This window comes from Macaca mulatta, chromosome 4 (genome assembly GCF_049350105.2).
Source record: "Macaca mulatta isolate MMU2019108-1 chromosome 4, T2T-MMU8v2.0, whole genome shotgun sequence".
NCBI lineage: Eukaryota > Metazoa > Chordata > Mammalia > Primates > Cercopithecidae > Macaca > Macaca mulatta.
Window position 1 is genome coordinate 149,695,650 of NC_133409.1, and position 18,121 is coordinate 149,713,770.

The following is an 18,121-nucleotide window of genomic DNA, read 5'->3' on the forward strand; positions in this document are numbered from 1 at the left end:
CAACTGCTTCAAATCTTTCAGGTACTAAATTAAAACAATCCTTTAAAGAAGGAAATTCTGTTTCAGAAGAGGACCTTCATACTGAATCTCTGACCAGCGACTGATGATGCTATTGAACTCAGATGCTGATTGGTTCTCCCATACGAGACTACCCAATCCAGGAGCAAGGAAATCAGTAAGTTCCTTCCTATAATTTGAAATGTGGGTGGAGGGGGGTCATAGTTCTCCCTGAGTGAGACTTGTCTGCTCCTCTGGACCCTGGTCCTGTCCTGTTCTCCAGCATGGTGTGTCTGAAGCTCCCTGGAGGCTCCTGCATGGCAGCTCTGACAGTGACACTGATGGTGCTGAGCTCCCCACTGGCTGTGGCTGGGGACACCCGACGTAAGTGCACATTGCAGGTGCTGAGCTACTATGGGGTAGGGAAAATAGGGAGTTTTGTTAACATTGTGCCCAGGCCGTGTCCCTTAAGAAATTGTGATGTTTTCTTCAGAGATTGCTCATCTTTATCACGGGATCCCAAATTATTTCTTCCACAAAAGGAGCTTGGCTACTTGCCCTCTCCATGAGACTGTGTAAGGGGCCTCCCTACAGGTCATTTCTTTTTCAAATCTACACCAATAAAACCTTTGCATCGCATTTCCTCAGGGTCCTTAGAGGATTTAGAAATAAAGATGCTACAATAAATTCCCCATACAGCACTTCCCTTTATTATGTTAACTTATGTCAGACAAAATGAGGTTCTTACTGAAAATTTTGTGGGAGTCAAGGGAATTCAAAGGAACTCTCCTAGACGATCCTGGGTTATATCCTCCACAGGACCTGTGGTGTTGGCCCCTCTTCCTCATATGTGAGGATGGACCCAGTGGCCTCCTCATTATCTCCTTTCTTTCTTTCTTTTTTTTTTTTTTCTGAACTCCAATGTTTATAAAGCCTGTATCCCTGTAGCGTATGTAGGTTCTCTGACAGAAGTTATACTTAGTGCTCTTTCTTTCTGATGGGGAAAAATCCCTGGAACTGAAGCTGAGATCTTTAGTACTTGGAGTCACCTTGCAGATACAGAGCATTTATGAGGTATTCTTTGGTGCCTAAAGAACTTAAGGCATCCTCTGGAAAACTGGCCCAGGTTAGTGTTTATTATGAATCTTTTTTAACCTTTCTATGCTTGTTTCTCCTACATCTCCTACATGAACTAACTGGACATGACAGAAGAGATTTAGCTAACATAGTATAAATTATATGAAATTCTAGTTTTGTAAGTCAAAAATAATGAAATATCAGAAATTTCCTAAGGTTCAAACTATATACTCTGAGTGGAGTTACCAAGACAATGTGGACATTGTCCACATCTCATAGGGTTGAAAGTCAATGAGCAAAGTCCTGGGAACTCATTGTCTTACTGGTGTCTTGTACTAAATTTCATGAGTTCACCCACCATGCCCTCAGCTTTCCTTAATTAGCCATGTGTACTTACCTCTTCCTCCAGTTTCTATTTTTGCCCATTTATGTTGTCATCATTTCCAGAAATCTCTAAAGCTTGCACAGATCCGTAGCACTATGAGATCCATTGAAAGAGATAATTTTTTTCTTTTTGAGATAGGGCCTGGCTCTGTTACCCAGGCTGTAGCTCAGTGGTGCGATCGAGGCTCACTGCAACCTCTGCCTCCCACACTCAAGCAATCCTCCCTCCTCAGGCTCCAGAGTAGCTGGGAATACAGGCAGGCAACCACGCCCAGCTAATTTTTGTAATTTTGGTAGAGGTGAGATTTTGCCATGTTGGCCAGGCTGGTCTTAAACTGCCAGACTCAAGTAATCCTCCTGCCTTGGCCTCCCAACGTGCTAGGATTATAGATGTCAGCCACTGTGCCCAGGCAAAAAGAGATGACTCTTAATAAAAATATTTCTTTTTTCTTAAATCACTGTTTCTTTAACTGTGAATTCTTCTTCCAACTAGAAGAAGGGGAAAGAAGAAGTTTGCGTATATTTCTCACCGGGAGGAGAAGGGGTCTAGTGTGACATCAAAATGAAAGAGTGCTGGAGCTTGAGCCCCTTCTTGCTTTCCAGGATCCCCACAGTGATCAGTTCCCATACCCTGGTTTATCCATGTAAACCACGCTTCTTTTTCTCAGCAGCTACTGTGTACTGGGCTCCATTCTAGGTTCAAATCATTCTGTTTGATTAAGATAGAGAGGGTCCCTACTCTCACAGAAGTTACACAAGCGTAGAGGAGATGGACACTAACCCAATAAGCATTTAACAAAGAAGAAAATGTTAGAGAGTCACAGTGCACTGAAGAAAAGACATCAGGTTTGTGGAAAGAGAGAAATGGATTCACCTACTTTAGTTCATATGTTTAGGGAACTCTACCTGAGAAAGTGACATTCAGCTGAGACAACAAAATAAGAAGACAGTTGTGAAGATCTAATGGATGAAAGTTCTAGGGAGACCAAATCAGGGGAAAGCCCAGGTGTAGGAAATTATATGGAGGGAGAGAAAGAAGGTTAGAGGGGGTAATGTATAGAAAGCAAGAAAATGGAGAGGCAGAAGATGAGTTAGGACACAAAGGAAGCCAGGAGCCTCATTATATTAGGCTCTGATGTCCACGGTAAAAAATTTGAGTTTTATTTTATATTTATTTATTTATTTATTTTTATGTATTTATTTATTTATTTTTTGAGATGGCGTTTCGTTCTTGTTGCCCAGGTTGGAGTACAATGGTGCAATCTTGCTCACTGCAACCTCTGCCTCCCGGGCTAAAGTGATTCTCCTGCCTCAGCTTCCCAAGTAGCTGGGATTACAGGCACCCACCACCATACCTGGCTATTTTTTGTATTTTTAGTAGAGATGGGGTATCACCATGCTGACCAAGCTGGTCTTAACTCCTGACCTCAGATAATCTGTCTGCCTTGGCCTCCCAAAGTGCTGGGATTACAGGCGTGAGCCACTGTGCCCAGACTGAATTTTATTTAAATAGATATGAGAAGTTACTGTATGGTTACAAGGAGAGTCAATTTATATTCAACATTTTTTTTTTTTTTTTTGTGATGGAGTCTTGCTCTGTTGCCCAGGCTAGATTGCAATGGCATAATCTTGGCTCACTGCAACCTCCACATCCTGGGTTCAAGTGATTCTCCGACATTAGCCTCCCAAGTAGCTGGGACCACAGGCGCAGGCCACCACACCTAGGTAATTTTTTGGATTTTTAGTAGGGATGGGGTTTCACCGTGTTAGCCAGGATGGTCTCGATCTCCTAACCTCGTGATCCACCGGCCTTGGCCTCCCAAAGTCCTGGGATTACAGGCATGAACCACTCTGCCTGGCCTATATTCAATTTTTAAAACTAATTCTAGTGACTCTGTAGGGATTGGATTGTTGGGGTTCACAAGTGGTTAGGAAGACTATTTAGGAGCACAGCAGGAAATTCTCCAGGGAAAACAGGCTTGTGGCTTCATGGAGTGCGTTACTGATAAAGACGGTTAAAAGGATAAAGTGGACAGACTCGGCATGTATTTTTGCTTAGCTTGTTAATGAATTACTGTAAAGGGAGTGGAACAATCAAGCTTATTCCTAAGGATTTTGTTTTCACAAATAAGTGGGTGGTAGTGTTGTTTATTGACACAGGAAAAACTATGGGAGGAAATGATTTGACATGGGTGGTTGGAAATAAAAGTTTTGTTTAAATTTGAGAAGATTGATTGACATTTATTGGAGCAATCAGAAGGTCAATGGCATTTAAGAGACTCATGGTAGGCTAGGTCTTCAGATATTTATCTTGGCAGCATCAATACGTGTAGTGCGTTAAATTCCAGGGATTAGAAGAGGTTACATAGGGAGATGGATTGTGGGGGGAAAAAAGAAGAGGGCACAGGCCAGCAAAGGGGACTGAAAGAGCCCAGGGATGTTGGAGAAAAACCAAGAGAACATAATGCGTGTAAGTCAAGGAAAATAGATTTTTTTTCAAGGAGAAGGGAGAGGTCAATTGTGGTGAGTACTGCTAAGAGGAGGGGGAAGTGAGAACGTGGGAAGAAGTGAGAACGTGACAGAGAAGCAAGTGCTGGGTTTGGTGGAGTTGATATTTGCAGTCAATGGAGTATCCAGCGAGGAAACCGGATTGGACCATTTGAAAAGTGAGTAGAAGTGAGGACGAGGTTAAGGTTGACTATTTTGAGTAGAGAGCTTCAGGGAAGGACTGTGTTCTGGGTTCAGGGAGCCAGATGAATCTAAAGGAAAAAGCTAAAAAAGCTGAAGAGATGGAGGAGGACCTGTGAACCAGAGATGCTCAGTCATTATTAGCAAGGAAATACCAGAGAGCCCCTGTGTGCAGTGATGACTGCTCATGCAAATGTCACACAGCCAATATTTCACACAGCCAGTATTTCACACAGTGAATATTTATTAGTGACATAGAATACACCAATTATTACTCTAGGTCATGAGAATGGAGTGATGAATAAAATGAATCCAGTCGCCATCAGTATATGCCATGTAACATTTTGCAGTGACTGTGTACCAGGCCTATGAATTTCAGCATTCAATTTCAATAATGATCCTATTGCATCTGTGGTATTTAAAAACATACATCTCTGGAATCTAAAATTGAAAGGTTATAAGTAAAACCCAGTATTACAAATTTAGTGCTGGAAATCAGATTGCAGTTTAAATATGAGCATATAGAAAGTCCCTTTCTCCTATGTCAGCAGATCTCTTTTGTGTGAGATTTGCAGGTATACTGCATTATTAGACATAAACCAGTGTTTCTGCCCTATGTTTTCAGAATGACAATTCTTTATGAAACTAATAGAAGAACAGAAGACAATTGCAAAACCATGATGAAGATATTAATTGCTTTAGAATTAAGGAATACAAAAAATAATGTGAGTTGCAGTTACAGGGATCATAAAAGTTAAAATGGGAATGTATTTGAGTGTTTATTATGTGATCAGCGCTCAGAAGAGTCATCATTTAATTTTACACTTAACAGTAATCCTGTGAGGATTATGCCATTATTAAATGCATTTGATAGGTTACAAAAAGGCTTACGGTTGGTAAAAATTGACCCAAGTAGAAGAGATCATGTTTTTTATTCAGGTTTTCTGATTCTAGAGTTTGAGAGTTTGTCCATCATTAGTGAGTAGTGATTTGATTGTGTCTAAATTATTGATAATGACAGAATTTCTGATATTTATATGTACCAGGTTGTTTCTTAGAGTGGGGCTCTGTCCCCATGTACATGCAAGGACTGCTAGTTCCAGTGTATAGGAGAAACTTTCATTCATTTTGCATTTATTATTTTAAAAGTTCTGTATGTCTATAATGGTCATGTGTTGAAGAACACAAGGAAGAATTAGATCACTCCTTCTTCTGAGGTTTGACTAGCAAGGTGGGCTAGAGTTACCAAATAAAATACAGGTTCCTAGTTAAATCTGAATTTCAGATACACAATCATAATTTATTGGAAATCCATATTTACCTGGGCATCCTCTGGTTTTATTTGCCAAATCTGTCAACCCTAAGTGGGACACATGGACATGGATTACAGTGCTACCTATGCAAGCCACAGTGACAGCAACTCCACACGTTTATTTTTTTAGCTTTCTTTCTATAAAGAAAGTGCTTAGACAATTTAGGGATGAAAAGATAGGCATTGTTTGATCCAGGCTGCACACCTCTCTGCCATCGTTTCTAAAGGGCAGAGGGCGATTTCTGCAGGCCTTGCTCGCAGTCTGGGGACCTGCCCATTTTTGAAGCTCTCTGTATGAGAAGGTCATTTTCTTGGTTTCTCCCTTTCTGAGGGGACTTGACTACAAAACCGAGAGTTCTGCCTCTGGCCAAGGCTGGTCATTTGATGCCTGCTAGTATTGTTGGGAGTGGAGACTGAAAGACATGAGTTAGTTGGGGCATTAAATGGGAATAAAATAGCTGTGGTTGTGATTCATTACTGCAGATAATTAGTGGACCAGTGGTAGAGAAATTAAGAAAAAATATGATGTGAATGATAAATGATATGATTAGTGACTGTTTAGTAAGGCAAGGAAATCATTAAATCTTGGTTCTCATCAAGTTCATTTTCTGGAAAGATAGCACTGTATTGGGACCAGAATTCTACAAAACATTCTTTTTAGGGAGGACCCAGATTGTCAACAAATGTTTTTCAATGCAATTCTCAGCTGCTCCATAACTAATAGTACCTTGTTGAACACAGATTTTTTCAGATGCTTCACACCTGTGGTTCTTACCCAGGGATAGTTCACCACCCCTCCCTTCCCTCCCATCATCCTTGGGGGTGGCAATGTTTGGAACAATTTTTGGTTGTCATAACAGGGGTTTCTTCTGATATTTAATGAGTAGAAGCCAGGGACACTGCTAGAGAACCTACAATGTTCAGAACAGCCTCTGCCATCAACAAAGAATTATCTGGTCCAAAATGTTAATAGTGCTGAGGCTGAGAGCACTGGTTCACACTGCGCTCTTTCTGAAAATTCTAGGCTCACATCTGTAATACACTCACCACACAGTTCAGTTTTTATGGTTTATTTTTGCTTGTTTCATTATTAAAAATTAGACAGTTGCATAAATTCAACCACTTTCTTGTTGAATCCATTTAGTCAATGTAAGCTCAATATTTTCATATTTAGTTTTTGCCTTATGCAATATTTTTCAACATTTTCATGAGTTGTCGCTCATCACTATCTCTATTAACTTTCAACAACTTGCCCTTGTAAGTCACAAATAGTGATGCTGCTGAAATTATTTCTCACTAACATGCCTCAGACTTCTGTAGTGATTCTACATTTGATATTATTCACAATGTAAAATGCTTCTACTTATTCATTTCACTTTTACCCACAGGATTAAGTTATTTTTGTCATTTTCACACTTCAGACATAAAGACAAAAACATCAAAAATATATACAGTGTTTTACATCTGCGTATATTTTCACACATATATGTACATATGTTTATATGTATTGAAACTACAGAAGCACACGTCACCAATAAGAGCTCTGAGACACCTTTGACCACTTACCCTCATCAGATAAGATTTGCCAAATGAGTTGTGGAAACAAGTTTTTTTAACTGAATTTCGAGCTTTGTGGATTTAGAAATGCAAAGGAAGATTTGTGAACATTTACCAGGATCATGGTTTTATTCTCCTTAAAACTCTTTGATACTTTCCCATTGTCTTTAGTATAAATCCAAAATCATAACACCCCACACAAGGCTTTTAAATACCTGGCTTCTTGTGATTTCTCCAGTCTAATCTTTTACCCTCCTTCCCCTCAGCCTCTCTGCTTTAGTGAGCTTTGTTCTAGTTTCTTGAAGAAGTTCATCAATTCAAGTTTTTGTACATGGGATTTCCTAAACCTGAAATGTGTCTCCCCCGTTTTGTCCAAACACACACACAGGCTCCACTCCGCCCCTGGCTCACACCTGCTTAACCTGTCAAGTCCCATCTGAACTGTCACTCTTCAGAGGGTCCTTCTCTGGCACCCTAATGTAATTGAGATCATCCTATTATTCTCTGCTCTAGAACTCCACATATGACATTTCTCATTCCTGTCTAAGCTCCAGCGTGTTTGGCTTGTGGCCATGACTTTCCCTGCTCCTTAAGCTCCCCAGCGGAGTGGAGAGGTCTGTTTTCCCTTGTTTGGATTCCTAGAGGCAGCGCAGGCCAGGCACAAGGTCCTCACTAAGGAAGTGTTCACAGGATGAAGGCGGTGGGTGCTGTTGAAGGAACCGGTACAGCCTGTGGGATGAGGGAAGGAGCAGAGAGTGTCTGTGGGGTGGAGGATCCCAGGAGGCAGCGGCGCGGGCTGCGGTGCTGGGCGGATCCTCCTCCAGCTCCTGCATTGAGTTTTCCAGAACAGGCTGGAGGCAGGGAGGGGGTCCCCAAAGCCTGGGGATCAAAAAGGGTTTTCCCGCCTGGCCCCCCAGGCCCCCGTTCGCCTCAGGAAGACGGAGGATGAGCCCCTGGGCTGCTGGTGGTGGGCGGTGCGGGTGGGGCGGGTTAAGGTTCCCAGCGCCCGCACCCGCCCAGGAGCCCCGGATGGCGGCGTCGCTGTCAGTGTCTTCTCAGGAGGCCGCCCGTGTGACCGGATCCTTCGTGTCCCCACAGCACGTTTCTTGGAGCAGGCTAAGGCTGAGTGTCACTTCTTCAATGGGACGGAGCGGGTGCGGTTCCTGGAGAGACACTTCTATAACCAGGAGGAGTTAGTGCGCTTCGACAGCGACGTGGGGGAGTACCGGGCGGTGACGGAGCTGGGGCGGCCTACCGCCGAGTCCTGGAACAGTCGGAAGGACGTCCTGGAGCGGGCGCGGACCGCAGCGGACACCTACTGCAGACACAACTACCGGGGTGGTGAGAGCTTCACAGTGCAGCGGCGAGGTGAGCGCGGCGGGGGCGGGGCCTGGGTCCCTGTGAGCTGGGAATCTGAGTGTGTGTGTGTGTGTGTGTGTGTGTGTGTGTGTGTGTGTGAGAGAGAGAGAGAGAGAGAGAGAGAGAGAGAGCCATCTGTGAGCATTTAGAATCCTCTGTATCCCGAGCAAGCAATTCTGAGGACACAGGTGTGTGTGTAGAGTGTGGATGTGTCTGTGTGTCTGTTGTAGGAGGGGAGGCAGGAGCGGGCTGCTTCTTACCCTTGGAGGCCTCTGTGGGGAGGTGACAAGGGAGGTGAGTGCAGGGGACTGGAGAGAGAGGAGACCTTGATTGTCGGGGCCCTTAGAGATGCAGGGAAGGGAAGTGTAAGGAGTATGTGGTTGGGATGAAGGTTTAGGGGAGAAGAGCTGAGGGGTCTGAAAGGTTTGGGATAACGTGAGGAGGCCAGTTCCAGACTGTCCCTGGCACACACCCTTCATGTAATCTCTGAAATAAAAGCGTGTGGTGTTTGTTTGTAAAAGCCTTAGATTAATTTCTAGGGGAATTGAGGAGACCTCTGAGGCATCTCTGAAGTTTCTTTAGGTCTAAATTTCTTCCTAGTTTTTTGGGGTTTTTTTAGTGTATATGTTTTTACATAGTAGAAATGACTGTGAAACTAACGTTTTGAATTAAAATTTTCACACAGTTACTATTTTGTTATAATGCTAATAGTTTTCTAGTAGTTACATATTATTCTTTCATATGTAATAGTTATGACACAACTCACCTCACTTTCCCCTTTGTTGACCTTTATTATGACATTCTCCAAAAGTTGAAAATGTATGTTTCTGGTTAATTTTTAATTTATATTTTTTCATTTGTAATTCTTTTGAATTATTTTGACCTATTTATTGACCAATTATACCTACTGCTCTAAGAATTCCCTATTGTATTTGGTAGGGAACGGACAATGATCTACTGTCTAATATCTCAAGGCTTAGTATTTTTCTCAGTGACTTTGTGGGTTCTTTGTACTGTAAGATTATTAACATGTTATTGATATTTGATTCAGCATTTGCTCCAGTTTGTGGTTTGTATGTTGATTTTGAAAATTCTTTTCCATGTTAAGAATTTGAACATTTTTATTTAATAAAATGCATTGCAACATTTTTATTAATGATTTACAACCCATCTTAAATCTACCATTTTATGGTATTGTTGTCTCTAGGTTTCTCCTTACTCCTAAAAAAAGAAATAGTTGTACATATTGAGAGTATGCTAGTGTCAGGGATTTTCCTGGGCATAAGCACCCCAAGTAATGAGTCTCAGACACTGCCTTAATCCAAATGTCATTCTGGAAAGAAAAATCATTTTACAATGATAGGCCTGAAAATAATAATGCTTGTTTTGCACCTGAGATTCATTGATCAGCTAAATGTAAATATAAGAACTTTCAAAACCAAAATGATGTTCCTTAATCCTTCTCTCTGCTTTAGGACGCATGCTTTTCTAGGAATGTAAAAATTTCGAGAATCATTTCTGTCTGTCCCACCTTCCCAGGGGCAGAACCATTTCTGTGGTGTTCTAAGGTGTGAGTGCATGGCGGTAGTATTCCTAAAAATTCACACTCGGTCTCCTCATGTACCCAACGCTGTCCCTTTATCTATCCACATTGCTTTAAATCGTATTTTTCTATCACGGTGTACAAGAATGAAAAATAGGTGCCAAGTGGAGCACCCACAGGTGATGAGCCCTCTCACAGTGGAATGGAGTGAGAAGCTTTCTGACCTCATAAATTGAAGGCTATCTTCAGTCATCATTTTATATATTTTATGTGCATTAATCCTCATATAACTCCAAGAGGTAAATTAGTATAATTATCCTTCATTGTAGGTGACAAAGTTGAGCACAGAAGAATCAAAAACTCTGCCAGGATCAACCAGTAAAAGGCAGACCTTGGATTTGAACCAGGCAACCTGGCTCAGATATCAGTATTAATTACTACACTCTGTACTTTCAAAGATTTATAAACACTTTGACAATGCATCCCAATTTCAAGCTATGAAGAAACAAACACAGTTTTTCACAACATCTCTCAAATCTAATGGGTACTAACTATCAACATTAAATTCCAGGCTGATGACACTGTGAGGCCACATGGCCAGCTGTGCTGAGGGCTGGTCAAGATCAGAGCCTGGGTTTGCAGAGAAGCAGACAAACAGCCAAACAAGGAGACTTACTTTGTCTTCCTGACTCATTCCCTCTACCATTTTTTCTCCTAGTCCAACCTAAGGTGACTGTGTATCCTGCAAAGACCCAGCCCCTGCAGCACCACAACCTCCTGGTCTGCTCTGTGAACGGTTTCTATCCAGGCAGCATTGAAGTCAGGTGGTTCCGGAACGGCCAGGAAGAGAAGGCTGGGGTGGTGTCCACAGGCCTGATCCACAATGGAGACTGGACCTTCCAGACCCTGGTGATGCTGGAAACAGTTCCTCAGAGTGGAGAGGTTTACACCTGCCAAGTGGAGCACCCAAGTGTGACGAGCCCTCTCACAGTGGAATGGAGTGAGCAGCTTTCTGACTTCATACATGTCTCTCCCACCAAGAAGGGGACTGTGCTAATCCCTGAGTGTCAGGTTTCTCCTCTCCCACATCCTATTTTCATTTGCTCTATGTTCTCATCTCCATCAGCACAGGTCTCTGGGGATAGCCCTGTAATAGTTTCTAGAAACACCTGTACCCCCTGCGGAATCAGTCATGCCTGCAAGGCAGGAGAGGCTGTCTCTGTTTTGAACCTCCCCATGATATCACAGGTCAGGGTCACCTGCTCTCCCCAGACTCCAGGCCCTGTCTCTGGGTCTGAGACTGAGTTTCTGATGCTGTTGATCTGAGTTATTTATTGTGATCTGAGAAGAGGAGAAGTGTAGGGGCCTTCCTGACATGAGGGGAGTCCAATCTCAGCTCTGCCTTTTATTAGCTTTGTCACTCTAGACAAACTACTTAGCCTCATTGAGTCTCAGGCTTTCTGTGGATCAGATGTTGAACTCGTGCCTTACATCAAGGCTGTAATATTTGGATGAGTTTGATGTCTGAACCTTGTAACTGTTCAGTGTGATTTACAATCCTTTGTTTTTCTCCAGAAATGACTGGTTATTTTAATTCTTGTGGGGCAGCCTTCTTCCCCATTTTCAAAGCTCTGAATCTTAGAGTCTCAATTAAAGAGGTTCAGTTTGGAATAAACATCACTAAAGCTGGCTTCCTTTCTCAGGAGCACGGTCTGAATCTGCACAGAGCAAGATGCTGAGTGGAGTCGGGGGCTTTGTGCTGGGCCTGCTCTTCCTTGGGGCCGGGCTGTTCATCTACTTCAGGAATCAGAAAGGTGAGGAGCCTTTGGTAACTGGCTCTCTCCATAGGCTTTTCTAGAGGAGGAACTATGGCTTTGCTGAGGTTAGTTCTCAGTATACAAATGGCCCTGAACAAAGATTTTCTTTCCCCAAACGGCTCGAATGTCCTGCTAATCCAGAAATCATTAGTGCATGGTTATTATGTCAAAGCATAATAGCTGTGGCCCGCAGAGACAAGAGGAAGGTTAACAAGTAGGGGTCCTTTGGTTTGAGATCCCGGAGCAAATTAAGGAAGAGCCACTAAGACTAATGCAATTACACTGGATCCTGTGACAGACACGTCACGCTTCATGGGTCACATGGTCTGTTTCTGCTCCTTTCTGCCCTGGTTGGTGTGGGTTGTGGTGTTAGAGAAATCTGTGTTGGAGGACAGATTTGCTTCCATATCTTTTAAGTGTATATATTTTCCTCTTTTTCCCAGGACACGCTGGACTTCAGCCAACAGGTAATACCTTTTAATCCTCTTTTACAAACAGATACGGTTTGCCTAAGGAGAGGTAAAGCCAGGGGGACTTCTGGGTCGGGTGGGGACTTGGAGAATTCTCTTACAAGAGGTTTTTAAAATGCACCAATCAATGCTCTGTAAAAACACACCAATCGGTGTGCTGTGGCTAGCTAGATGTTTGTAAAATGGACCAAACATCACTCTGTAAAATGGACCAATCCACACTCTGTAAAATGGACCAATCAGCACTTTTAAAAATAGACCAATCGACACTCTTTAAAATGGACCAATCAGCAGGACATGGGCGGGGACAAATAAGGGAATAAAAGCTGGTCACCCCAGCCAGCAGCGGCAAACTGCTCAGGTCTCCTTCCATGGTGTGGAAGCTTTGGTTTTTTTTTTGCTCTTGACAATAAATCTTGCTGCTGCTCACTCTTTGGGTCCGTGCCACCTTTAAAGAGCTGTAACACTCACCACGAAGGTCCCTGGCTTCATTCTAGAAGTCAGTGAGACCACAAACCCACCTGGAGGAACAAACTCCGGACACACTAGAATGATGGTAGAGGTGACAAGGCGTGAGACAGAAATAATAGGAATTACTTTGGATCCAAATTTCTGATCAGGCAATTTACACTGAAACTCCTCCTCTCCACTTAGGAAAGGCCTGTGCTCTGCAGGACTATTGGCTGTGGGAGACTCAGGAACTTGTTTTTCTTCTTCCTGCAGTGCCCTCATCTGAGTCCTTGAAAGACGGGAAAAGAAACTGTTAGTAGAGCCAGGTTGAAAACAGCACTCTCCTCTGTCTTTTGCAGGACTCCTGAGCTGAAGTGCAGGTGACCACATTCAAGGAAGAACCTTCTGCCCCAGCTTTACAGGATGAAAAGCTTTCCCGCCTGACCGTTATTCTTCCACAACAGAGGGCTTTCTCAGGACCTGGTTGCTACTGGTTCAGCAACTGCAGAAAATGTCCTCCCTTGTGGCTTCCTCAGCTCCTGCCCTTGGCCTGAATTCCCAGCAATGATGGCAGCGCCTCATCTTCAACTTTTGTGCTCCCTTTACCTAAACCCTATGGCCTCCCGTGCATCTGTACTCACCCTGTACCACAAACACATTTCATTATTAAATGTTTCTCAAACATGGAGTTAAATATCATCTGGTCCATTTGGCTCCAAAGACAAAAAATGAAAAGAAAAAGGGAGGATGATTTCCCAATAGAATAAAGATTTTCATGTGTATATCATGAATATGTGAGGTAATGCATATGTTAAATAGCTTGATTTAGACATTCCACACTATAGGCATGTATCAAAACTTCACGCTGTACAACATAAATATACTATACAATTTTTACTTGTCAATTAAAAAAGTAAACCTAAGGGTTAAAAAAGCAATGCATAAAAACTGAGAACAGACTATGACAACTGAAACAAACTTGGCCAACGTGAGATGGGAAACCAGTCAGCAAGGCAATCAGAACTCTTTCTTCACGCCGTCTACAATATTTTGCGTTTATAACTGTACATTAGTGTATAGTGTTTCACTCCAGGGACTTCAATAATATAGTGTCATCAAAGGACTTGTACAGATTTCAGAGAAAGACAGATTTAGAAGACGGAGGGTTCTCCATTATGTTCTATCTGAGAGTCAGTATGAAATGTCAAATCTAAAAGTACATAATTCAGAGGTCTATTTCAAAGTAATAATCATTTGAGCATAATTTCTCCACTGTCAGAGATGACTGTTATTTTATTTTCAATCAAATTAAAAGTTGTTTCTATGCATATCTTATTTTTAGTTGCATGTTACTTGTACATAACGTAGCAGTACAGGTACATATAAATCCTGTAAGAGTATAAATCCTATAGCAGTATATTAAGCTTATAATTGTCTGTTCTGTTTGATCATAGAGTTGCAACAAATAGGCCTCAGGATTCCTAAGTTGAGGACATGATTTTCTCATTTTATATGAGACTTGGGGCGTGGAATTACAAAGTAGAACCAAAATGTGTGGAATGAATATTTCCTTGAAGATGTGTTCTACTGCTAATAGCAGGAAATTACATCTAGTGGGTTTTATTTTTCTTTAACCCATGATCTCACATAGCCAATAGATCCAAGGCTGGGCATCTCCAGGACTGCTCAACTCAGCAGGCTAGGGGCATCACCAGTGATCCTGGAACTTCGTAGCTCATCTGTCTGTCACACACAGCATGTCAGCTTTCCTGAGATGGTAGGGTGACCCATGCAACAGCTTTAGGTTTGTTATTCTTTCACAACAACTCCCAAAGGGAAGAAAAGGATACTCCTTTCTCCTGTGTGCCTTTATAAGGAGCAACTAAACTGTTTCCAGAGTGTTCTCAGTACCCATTTTCTCACACGTTGGAATAACCATGTGATCATATGGGCTCAGACAAGCCAGGATTTAACCTTTACAGAGTGAGCCTGATGCACATGGGAAGAAAAGGAGCAAAATCATATATTTTTAAAAATAAAGAACTGGTGGATGGAATAGGAGAGACTGATTTCAGGGTAGGGAAATGATAGATTGTGGTACTATCAGGTTGTAAGTATTTGAGTTAACTTCCACACGAAGGCTTATAGATTTCTGATAGCCACCCTCAATTCAGGGTTTTGGATCTCTCTCTCTCTCTCTCTCTATATATATATATATGTCTATATACACACACATATATACACATATATATACACGCACACATATAGAATGTATTAAATGTCAGTCATTAACTCAATTACAATAAACAAAAAAGCAAGCAAACAAGATTTTTTTAGAACTCAATTAAGTATGCTGACATGTTATTTTATGAGGTAAATATATATTTTCCAGGGAAATTATTGAAAAAAAGTAGAATAAGGAATGACTAGTTCTGTAAGGTGCTAAAACATACTATACATTTACTTTTAAAAATGCTTTTGTTACAGTTCTTTTTTATTAAATATGCTAGTAAAATAGAGTCTAGAATTAGAAACAGAAAGAGTTGAGATTTAGTACCAATCTCATTCCCTGGAATCTACCTAAGAGACATAAAAACATAGGTCCTCACAAAGATATGTGTTCAAGTGTTCAGAACAGCCTTAGCTGTAGTAGGCCAAAACTGAAGACAATCCAAATATCCTTTAACTAGTAAATGAATAAACAAATTCTACTACATCCAAGCAAGGCAATATCATTCAACAATAAAAGGGGACAAAAGTAGACTTATCTGGCAAGGGAGCTACCATGAATATCAGGGTAGTTTTCACAAAGCAAATTTCAACCCTTGCACTCTGGATGATGAGACATTACTTAGTGGGTACAATGCGTGTGATTGGAGTGATGGATACTGTGGAACACCGACTTCACCACTATGCAATCGATGCAGGTAACAAAGTTACACTTGTACCTTATGTACTTAAATTTACACGAATGAAAAAAGACAAGAAGAAATGAAAACAAACAAAATAATGACACATACTGCAAAACTTGTGAACTTCAATAATGTTAACTAGGTGAAGGAAATTGGACATAAAGATTATATGTTGTATGATTTCATTTTCTTGAAATATCTAGAAAAGATAAATTTATAGACACAAAAAGCAGATCATTGGGTGCGGAAACTTACTATAAATAGAGAAATTCTGGACATGGCAGAAATGCTCTAAAACTAGATTGTTGTGATAATTGCACAAATCGATTAATTTACTCAAATCATTACATTTTACATATACAATGAGTGAATTTTGTAGTATGGAAATTATGCTTTAGTAAACCTGTTAAAATAATTCTTTTTTAAAAAGTAAGGCTTTGTAGGCAAGACAAAATCCAGAAGACACAAACGAAAAAATATTTGAAGAAAATTACTGGTTTCTTTGCATGAAGAAAATAACAAAATTAAAAGAAGTATATGACGCAGAGGAAAAATTTTGATCACGTAAGGCTAACTTTCTTATGAAAAATTGTTAACTAATCAATAAATAAATTCTTGGAAATGCCATAAATAATTGGGCAAAGGATATAGACTCACTATAGAAGAGAATATTCTCATAGTCGATAAATATAAATATTTGCTCAAACTCACCAATGAACAGAAAAATCCAAATTCAAACAGCAATATAATAAACTATTCTCCCACTCCAAAATTGGAAAGTACAATAGTTTGTTTTAAAATCAGAGATTTAGAAGATTCTAAGGGAATAGGCTATCTCATATTATTAGGATTTTGAGTTATGGTAGTGTAGTAATATCTATTAAAACTCAAAATACAATTGTTACATGCTGATGAAAACAGCAAAAATCCCATTCTAAACATCTGTCTTAAAGAACAGTCCTACATGAGCCCAAGGAGACATAAAATTGGTCTTTTGTTGAGCCACGATTTGGAATAACAAAAACATTTCCAAATTCAAAAAGAAAAAACTGATTCATTTGTCTCGATTATAAAAATTTTGTACATCCTAAAATCTATGCAGTATGTGGAGTGACAGCACACTGCAGGATGACATTTGGTGCTGTGTGGGGCACTGTGAGCATAGACTGGTGTAACCCTGTGAGTAGTTTGGGTAATACAGTATTTCCACTCTAGGTCGTTACAGTCTCGGTAAATTTTTCTCCATGTGTCCATGATGACATATAAAAAATGTAACAGGAGAGAAAAGAAACATTCTCTACATTTAAATAGAAGAAAGATAAACTGTGGAATACCCATAGAAAGGACTTCAAGTAAATTCAGGCCTTTAAGTAAATTATGTAGGACTATCAACATGGAGTGGAAAAAAATCATAAACCATAATGCCAGTAGGAGGTGGAAAATTACAAGAATTGTCACTGTTACTATAAGAGCAAAAGGATACATAGACTAAACTAAATGGATAAACTGTAAAATAATCTTACTTTTAAAATTTTAACCAGCCATGCATCAAAAAGTATAAAAATTCCAAATTCCAGAGATGAACAAATTCCACTTAGGTGAGCAGGGACAAGTGTCCACTCTTATTCTTTGCTCATCCATTAAATCTTAACACGGATGGAAGATTGAGCCTGGCTGAGAAAGGGAGATTGTGAGGGACTGAGGACAAAGCAGCTGAGTTGTAAACAGCCCTGTGGCCTTGTGTGATGCATTACAAACTATAGAGGCCCCCTGAATAATATATATCTACTTTACCCTGCCAACTGATTCTCCTTCCGGAACTTTTTCTGACTTCATGCTGGTGGTGTGGGAACTAGGGAGGTAGATAGAAGACAACAAGCATCTCTGTAGCTTCGTGCAAACAAAGATCAGGGAGGAAATCAAGATAGGAACGATGCTTTCAACCATCTTGACTGAGCTGGCATTTATAATTGACATATATACTGACATCTGAGAACTACAGAATGTTTATTTATTTACATTGCACAAAGATTATCCATGAAATAGAACAAATACTATGATGATAAAAGTAGTCTCAATTACTTTCACAAGAATAAAATCATATAGAGTATATTCTCTAAACACGATCTTACCAAATTACAAATTAGTAAGATTGAGAAAACTGCCCAAATTTTTGGAATTAAAATAATGCATTTCTAAATAATCTGTGGCTTGTCAAAGAAGAAATCAGAAGAAAATTAGAAAATAATTTTAAATAAAATAATACTGAATGAATTTTAAAAACTTTCGAGATGTAACCAAGGCAGTCCTTAGAGAAAAATATTTAGTTTTAAATGCCTGTATTTTAAAAGGATAAATATGTAAAAATCAAAGGTGTAAACTTTTAGTAATAAAAAAAGCAAATTTAAGTTGAAAAAAGTAGAGGAAAAAAGCAAAGAAGTGAGGAAATCGATAACATTATTTTCTTGGTTTTGTTTTCTATTTGTTTATGATAGAGCATAATTATGTTGGTCCATTCTTACGTTGTCAGAAAGAAATACCTGAGGCTGGGCAAT

General features: G+C 40.5%; 1 protein-coding gene across 6 annotated transcripts in view; it reads left to right on the forward strand.

Annotated features, from left to right (window-relative positions):
- Positions 1 to 218: 218 nt before the first annotated feature.
- Positions 219 to 18,121, forward strand: part of LOC705588 (HLA class II histocompatibility antigen, DRB1-4 beta chain-like) — a 117,421-nt gene continuing 99,518 nt past the window's right edge. Inside the window, exons 1-6 of one of the 6 annotated variants that reach the window (NM_001318344.1) lie at positions 282 to 381; positions 8,114 to 8,383; positions 10,636 to 10,917; positions 11,621 to 11,731; positions 12,178 to 12,201; positions 13,014 to 13,027. In NM_001318344.1, the coding sequence (NP_001305273.1) occupies positions 282 to 381; positions 8,114 to 8,383; positions 10,636 to 10,917; positions 11,621 to 11,731; positions 12,178 to 12,201; positions 13,014 to 13,027 (801 nt within the window). Of the gene's footprint in view, positions 382 to 8,113; positions 8,384 to 10,635; positions 10,918 to 11,620; positions 11,753 to 12,177; positions 12,202 to 12,991; positions 13,349 to 18,121 lie in introns of those variants that run through there. The other 5 variants (XM_077998610.1, XM_077998612.1, XM_077998613.1 and 2 more) reach the window with 5 other exon arrangements.